The 8,223-nt window shown below is 46.2% G+C and overlaps 1 protein-coding gene across 3 annotated transcripts; it reads right to left on the bottom strand.

Annotated features, from left to right (window-relative positions):
* Positions 1 to 349: 349 nt before the first annotated feature.
* NEFL (neurofilament light) lies at positions 350 to 7,311 on the bottom strand. 3 transcript variants are annotated; one of them, XM_024212156.3, is made up of 4 exons: positions 6,247 to 7,311; positions 4,049 to 4,173; positions 2,575 to 2,897; positions 350 to 977 (listed from the first exon to the last, which is right to left on the bottom strand). In XM_024212156.3, the coding sequence occupies exons 1-4, from the start codon at positions 7,309 to 7,311 to the stop codon at positions 631 to 633; spliced, it is 1,860 nt and encodes a 619-aa protein (XP_024067924.2). In that variant the 3' UTR covers positions 350 to 630. The 3 variants fall into 3 exon arrangements, with proteins under 3 accessions (XP_024067924.2, XP_024067925.2, XP_029768736.1); XM_024212157.3 differs by having other exon boundaries at positions 636 to 903; XM_029912876.1 differs by having other exon boundaries at positions 636 to 903; positions 2,644 to 2,897.
* Between the last annotated feature and the right edge of the window lie 912 nt (positions 7,312 to 8,223).

Below are 8,223 nucleotides of genomic sequence, written 5' to 3'. Positions count from 1 at the left end.
ATTTCTTCAGTGGGGTTCTGCATGAACCTGGCAGTCTGTCCATGTGCTACACTTTGTAGCTTGGGGGGGGGGGCTTATAAATACCCCCCACCCCATTATTTCCTTCACTATTTAAACTGTTCAATACAGATTATATTCCAGACACATGAAGAATTTGTGAATGATAACTCAGTGTTTACGTCCCCAAAAGCACCAGCTGAAAAGGAATATTTACCAGTATTACATGTCCACCTGTATAGGACTGGAACATTAGTACTTTGTTCTAATCATGTGTATAATTTCATCAGTCATTTCCAGATCTATTTGGTAACATATGACACACACTATGAGAAAACTGTGTATGCAGTTCTTTAACTTTATTGTCTAGCTTTATTGCACATACTTTATTGAAGCCTTCATTACTTTACCACTCAAGGTTTCCATAGCTATTTTGAATTTAGTTTAAACATATTTTGTCTCCCAAGTGACAATTTTATTTTAATTTTAAGGTTTTGAATCATCCAAATTGAACATAGCTCCTGAACTGATAAGTAAACACCATGCATATTCTGGAAGCAAGCCAATGGATACTCTGCAAGCATACTGATACTGTGCATAGAGAAAAAACACCATAGAACTTTAACTTTAAACCTAAATTGTCTCTGAATTAAATACATGGTGTGACATTTTTAGCTCAGTAAATTTATGGATTGTTTTGTGACCTGATTGGGAAACCGACACACAGTCTAAATCAATCCTTCTTCTTCTCTTTTTTCTCTTCCTCTCCTGCTGCCTCTTCCTTCTTCTCCCCATCTTCAGCTTCCTCAGCAGCCTCTTGGGATTCCTCCCCTTCTTCTCCTTCTTCCTCTTCTCCTCCTTCCTCCTCCTCACCCTCTTTGGCTTCCTCAGATTCCTCCTTGGCACCTTTAAAAATTGAGCAGCAATAAAGCATTCCACATCTTGCATGTAGCAGCTGCTGAGCCAGGGTCTTGATTCTGCTTTAATTGAAGTCAATGATAAAACCCCTACTGACCTCAATAGGAGCATAAATGAACTTAGGCTATGTCTACACTACAGCCAGGATCCACCGGCAGTCGATTTAGTGGGTCTAGTGAAGATCTGCCAAATCGACAGCAGATCGCTCTCCAGTCGACCCCTGTACTCTACCCCTGACGAGAAGAGTAAGGTAAGTCGACGAGAGAGTTTCTCCCATCGGCCCCCCATGGTGTAGACCCCGTGGTAACTTGATCTAAGGTACGTAGACCTATTCACATAGCTGGAGTTGCACAGCATAGGTCGACTTACCGCGGTAGTGTAGACATAGCCTTAGTTTGGGGGCTTCAAAAAAAAAAAAAAAAAAAAAAAACTTATATTAAGTTTAGGGTGTGTTTATTTAGGCTAGGGTTTTCAAGAGACTAAGGGAGTTAGGCATTAAATCATATTGAATTTCAAAGGGATTTGGGTGTTTAACTTCTGTAGGCTCCTTTGAAAATCCTGGCCTTAAAACAAAAAACAACAACAACAAAAAACCCACAACTGATTGGCAACTCATTTTAAGCCTTGATCCAAAACCCACTGAAGTCAAAAGGAGTCTTTCCACTGACTTCAGTGAACTTTGGATGAGCACATTGGTGATCCACTAGAAAAGGCATTATCTAGTTACAGATGAGCTTTCATACTAAGTGGATCTTAGATAACTGTTTAAATAAAAACAAATCTGCTTTCAGATGTGTGTAGTTGAAATCCTCCCTCAAGGATTAATCATCACAGATCATTAATATCTGTCTGTTTAATTTTTTTCCTGCTGTTTAGGCATTTAAGATTTTACCACCCATTGTTTAGTGCATTAGACTATGTGCCCTGAGAATGATTATAGCATCAAAAAGAGAATGAAGATTCTCAGTGGCGCTCTAGCTCAAAGACACAGGATAACAAAACAAATTGCAACAGGAAGTGGGAAAGGATGCTCCAGAGAATAATTATTTTAAAATGTTTCTTTAAAAACTTCCAAGTTTAGTAAAGAATGTAATGGAAAAATGTACTTTGGTGGAAGGAGGACAGTGGAAATAACTGGCAAGATCCCCAGCTGATGTAAATCAGCACAGCTTCACTGAACTCAATAGCATTGATTTATGCCAGCCGAGGATCTGGTTCAAGATGTTCTCTGGGAATTAATATTTAGTTCAAGATGTTCCTGTTCTTTTCAGGAATGTCTGGAAATGGTCAATTAAGTATTGTTTATTGGCTTGAGAATTTGCCAATAGCACTTTCTATTAACATAGCCCAATGCTCTTTCTTTGAAAGTCAATTGCAAAGCTCCCATTGACTGCCAGGAGAGCAGGATCGGCCCCATAACGTATTGAACATTCAATATTTGTCTGATTTCATCCTTCATATTGTACTTAAGTTTTCCCACACATGCATCATGGGGTCAATCCAGCAATTCCTTACTTATGTGAATAGCCCCATTTAAGCCAATGGGTCTATTCACTTGAGTTAGGAGTGTTTATATTAACAAAGACTTGCAGATTGAGGCCTCATATATGAGCATAGGTGAATTCTGGAATAGCATGCTTTGAAAGTAACCAAATGTACCTTCTTCCTCTTCTTCAGCTTCTTCTCCTCCCTCCTCTTCCTCAGCCTCCTCCTTCTCCTCCTCCTCACCTTCTTCTGAAGGGGGTGCTGCTTTGGCCACTTCCATTTTTGCTGCCTCAATAGTCTCCTCTACTTCTATCTGTTCTTCCTGAACGTGACTGGAGTAGTAAGCAGGGAAGGAACGGGCTGACATCAAATAGGAGCTGCTCTGTAAACCGCTGTAGGCAGACCTGCCAAAGACTGGGGCACTCTGAGTGTAGCCACTGGTTATGCTTCCAACACCAGTGAAACTAAGCCGTGTCTCCTCACCTTCCAGCAATTTTCTAGAGGAGGAAAAAGAAACAATTATGTATTGTTTGTCCTGCAGTTGGGCCTAGAAGCCCCTTTCACGGGCCAGGGCCACATTGTGCTAGAGGCTGTACAAACACAGAACAAAAAAGATGGTCCCTGCCCCCAAAAAGATTACCAACTTATACTCTTTTAGTAATAAAGACCATTATTCTACAATAACCAACTGTCTGGCAATTATACATTGATCCAAAAAGGATGGCACTTTATCAAAATGAGTTACAGAAGGTAGAAATTAGACATCAATGTGCATCACTGGATGTAAAGAACCCTTTGAAAGGGAACTAATGAAAAACAGCATGAAAATAACATCACTATGCCAACAATGGAAGATAGTTGTATTCTGTTATCCTGTAGAACTGCACAGAGTAGGGACACCCAACAATCTGACCTCCTCCTTTTGCTCCAGGGGGTCCACGTTTAATAAATATACCAAGCAGTTTTATACTGAAAAAATACTCCCCTGCCTCTACACTCAGATGCAAGTAGTCAAAATAATTTTAACTTGGTGTTTGCAGTTTCCATTAATGCCTAGGGTCAAGCATAAAACAATGATGTAGCAGTAAGTTTGCTCCCAAACATTAGCCTTCAGCTGAGATTTTAAAAGCACCTAATAACTTGTAGTGGGATTTGTGCTCCTAACTCACTTAGGCACTTTTGATAATCCCAACCTTTGTATTTATTATTTTAATTAGGCTTTGCTGGTTCTAACAAACTTTTTGTATTCAACAAATATAAGCATGGAAGGTTTATTATATAGTGAAGATTTTGTCCTGAAGCAAACATTTCACCTTCAAATCATTTTTTGGTTGGCTTTTTTTCTGTGAGTAGGTTTAGGGGCTAGTTAATAAAAACACTGAAGAATAAAATAGAATTCTATAGGAAACCTGCAGCAATGTTTTCTATAGTGACGAGAGAGTGCAGAAAATGACCTCATAGTTCTTATCTATTTCAGATACCTATTAGTCTATGAAAGGCTAACATAGTCAGCAGCTATAATTCTTGCCAAATATTAGAGCTAATTATGTAAGGGGCTTAAAGCTAGTGAGGGGCATGAAAAATAAAATGGAATTTCTCCAGCTGCAAGAGAAAATTTCTGATTCACTTAACACTTTCTCCATCATACCTGTATGCTGCAATTTCAATATCCAGAGCCATTTTCACATTGAGAAGATCTTGATATTCTTTCAAATAACGGGCCATCTCACTCTTTGTGGTTCTCAGTTCATTTTCTAATTTATTAATTGTGTCCTGTTGGGAATAAGAATATTCAGAAACATAAAATCTTTAGTTCCTCTTGTGTACTGCAGTGATGGCTTGGAAAATAATGCTAAAATCCTATTAAATGTAATCCTGCTGCAGCAAGGGAATGTATTTAATGGACCCAGGTCTGGCTTCAAATATAAGGTTGAAACTCTCATTAAGTGCCGCATCATCTGATAGGGTTTTTCCATGTCTAACATATATGATTCTATTTCATTTAATGTTTTTAAGATCCAAAGTGGTTTTGATTTTCCCTATTTCCCACAAACAATTGCCAGAATTTATTTTAGTTCCCACTATTTTTTAAAGAAGAGGTGCTTATTTGAGGGCAGAAAGCAAGTTATGTTGTGAAGCTACAATCGTTCAACAGATATTATTTTACATTTTAGCCTAATGTCATTTTTCTTTAATTCATGGAACTTCATGCCAATAAACACAATGGGCCAGATCCTTGGATGCTATCTACTGGCATAGTTCCTCAGTGGAGCTACATCGATTTGCACCATTTAAAGATCTGACCCATTAGATTCTGTGCCCACTACCTGCATTTGCAGATATGTTTATCTAGTCCATTTCCATTCCTTTTCATTAAAGAAGTGATGGATTCTTTGCTACTTCAAACTAGTTAGTTCCTAATATGGTGGTTACTAAAAGAGAGAATGACCCTCTTAAATCATATCTTGTTTTAATGATATAATCCTGTACTTCTTACTATGGCAAAACTTCCAATTGACTTTAATCACAGAGTCATAGAAGTGTAGGATTGGAAGGGACCTCAATAGGTCAGCTAATCCAGTCCTCTGCACTCAAGACAGGACTACCTAATAACTAGACTATACCTGACAGATGCTGATGAAGAGTTTTGCCTGAGTAAGGGCCACAAGATTTTACATACAGTAATAAGTGATTCAAGGACTAAATTATTCCTGAAATGTTTGTATTTTTTAAACACAAACTACCTTAGTTTTCTCTTAATCTTTTATTCTTTACTCCTTTTGCATTTTCTAGCATTAGCTTCTTAATTAATTACATTCTTTTTTTCATTAAAGGATCAATTAAATCCTTTAAAAATGTATCCACATAATTAATATCACCTAACATGCGTTAGAACTAATACCGCCCATTCAGATTTTATTAACTACAATATACAATTCATAAATAACCCAACCCAATGAATTTTAGTCCTGTTAATAGAGCTCTACTCCAACATTTATCAAAATGACTTCAATTAAAAACACTTATGATCATGTAATTAGCACTGTGTTAAACATCATTGTAAGTAATGCAGCTCATTTAACTGCATTCTGTTATAAGCGTTGCAAAACATTCATCATAACTAATGGCACCTTTTTAGTTGCTACTCTTATTGCTGAGTTCTGCTTATTTCACCGGAATTGGGTTTTAACTTAACCCTTTAAAAACGATTCCTGTAATGAATATACATCCTGCTTAATGCAAACCTTTGTGTTACTTTCTCCTATAGCTGAGGATACAAGCACCATGGACATTTTGCATTTAGTTGCAAAGAAGCACTGTCTATGTGCTGGGGGTCCCTGCAGAGGGGAGAGCTCTTACCTGCCCAGAAGACTGCAGGGGTCAATTCCCTGAGTAGGGCCTGATCCAACGTTTGCAGAAGACAATTAATGTATTCCCACTGACTTCAATGGGCTTTGAATCCGGGTATAGGTGATGGGAATTTCTGCCCCGTGCCTGGACAGATGCTGGGGTTGCTGCTTTCATTACTTATCTAGGTGCTGGACAGCTCCCAAGCTAGGAGCCAGTAATACCCCCCGGTGCTGGACAGCTCCCCGAGTTAGCGCTAGTGATAGCCCCCAGTGCTGGACAGCTCCCCGGGTTAGCTCTAGTGATATGATACCCCACGGTGCTGGACAACTCCCTGCCTGGGCGCTCGGGATGGTGCCCGTAGCTACCCGCCTGGGCGCTGGGGATGCTGCCCGGTGCATTGCACCGTTGCCCGCCCGAGTGACCTGCCCAGGCGCTCCAGGGTTCCCGGCACCCGCCTGCCCATGTCCCGGGGGAGGGATGCCGGGGGTGGCTCACCTGCATGGCGGCGATATCGGCGTTCTGCTTCTCCTCCAGCTCCTGCAGTTGCCTCTCCATCGCCTCGTTCATGCCGCGGGTGGCCTCGATCTCCAGCGTCTTGGCCTTGAGCAGCCGGCGGCTCTCGGAGATCTCGTCCTTGGCGGCGCGCACGGCGTCGGTGTTCTTGGCGGCGCTCTCGGTGAGCACGGTGAAGCGGCTGCGGAACCACTCCTCGGCGTTCTGCATGTTGCGCGCCGCCAGCTTCTCGTACTGCGCCCGGATGTCGCGCAGCGCGGCCGAGAGGTCCGGCTTGGCCGACACTTCCATCTCCACCGAGAGGTGCGCGTACTGGATCTGCGCCTGCAGCTCGGCCAGCTCCTCCTCGTGCACCTTCTTGAGGAAGGCCAGCTCGTCCAGCAGGCTGTCGATGCGCTTCTCCAGCTCGGCCCGGGCCAGCGCCGACTCGTCCGCCCCTTTGCGCATCTCCAGCAGCCGGCCCTCGGCGTCCTCCCGGCTCAGGATCTCCTCCTCATAGCGCGCCTGCAGCCCGCGCAGCGTCTCCTCCAGGCTCTCCCGCTCGCCCTGCAGCGCCTGCTTCTCGCCGCTGGCCTCCTCGGCCGCCAGGCGCAGCTCGCGGATCTCCTGCTCGTAGAGGGCGCGGAAGCGGGAGGGCTCGGCGTGCTTCTGCCGCAGCACCAGCAGCTCGGCCTCCAGCACCTTGTTCTGCTGCTCCAGCTCGTGCACCCGCTCGATGAAGCTGGCGAAGCGGTCGTTGAGGTCCTGCAGCTGCGCCTTCTCCTGGCTGCGGATGGACTTGAGGTCGCTGCTCATCGCCGCCACCTGGCTCAGGTCGAAGCTCTCCACCGAGGGCAGCAGGCAGCCCGAGGCCGACGAGGCGGCGTAGCTCCGGCGCACCGACACGGAGGAGACCGGCGCCGAGAGGCTGGAGTAGGTGGAGCGGGACAAGCCATAGCCGCCGCCGCCGCCGCTGCTGCTGCGCACCGTGCCGATGTGCAGCCGGGGACTCTCGGCGTAGCGCCGCTTGTAGGCGGGGAAGAAGGGGTCGTAGCCGAAGGAGCTCATGGCGCCGCCCGCCGCAGGAGGAGAAGCTGCTCTGCGCCCGGCCGCCGCCCGCCCGCCCCTATTTATACCCGCACAAGGGGGCTCTGACGCAGGCGCCCCGTCGCGGGGAGAGGCCGCGGGCGCCGGTGCCAAGAGCAGGGAGCGCGCTGCGCTGCGCCAAGGGAAGGGGCCGGGCTCCGCCTCGGAGACGGGGCTGGTCTGATCGCCTGCTCCGCGTCTGGTGTTCTTCTCAGCCCGCTTCAGCCCATCCTCCCTGCTCCCTTCCCATCGCCCCCCTTATCCCCATCATTGCCCCCTTCATCCCCATCCTCCCACAGCAGCTCACATCGCTCCCCCTTGTCCCCATCCTCCCAGCTCCCATCACCCCCCTTGTCCCCATCCTCCCAACAGCAGCTCTGTAGCGGGGCAGTTACCCTGCTACTAGGGGGGAAGGTAGGCTGATTGGGGAGGCAGCCAGAGCTGTGGCCACACCCAATCAGGCCACAGCTGGCCCTGATATAAGGGCTAAGGGAGAAGCTGGGTCAGTCTTACTCCAGCCTTGGAGTGGGAAGGACCTAGCTCCCTAGGGTCACAGGGTACCTGAAGCAGAGCAGAGCAGAGCAGAGCAGAGCAGGGCAAGGGCAAGGGCAAGGGCAAGGGCAAGGGCAAGGGGAGCTGGGGAGGTCTTGCTTGGCTACTCCCTAGGCTGAGGCCTTGCTGAAGCCTAAGGAGGTACTGGGGCTGCAGAGGTAGCTGGTCCAACCCCCTTGCCAGTGATGAGTGGCCATTACAGACTGCAGTCTGCCCCAGCGAATGGGGCTAGATGATGACCGGCAGTAGCCACTGAGGCAAGCTGGACATAGGGGTTGGGGGTTCCCCTGGGAGGGGAGACTGAGTGTGGGGGGTACTGCTGTGGGCAGTACCCCAAGGTAA

Source organism: Terrapene carolina, unplaced genomic scaffold, assembly GCF_002925995.2.
Source record: "Terrapene carolina triunguis isolate 2854851 unplaced genomic scaffold, T_m_triunguis-2.0 Scaffold53, whole genome shotgun sequence".
Taxonomy (NCBI): domain Eukaryota; kingdom Metazoa; phylum Chordata; order Testudines; family Emydidae; genus Terrapene; species Terrapene triunguis.
Note: the sequence above shows the minus strand (reverse complement) of the source record. Positions and strands in the feature narration are given on the sequence as shown.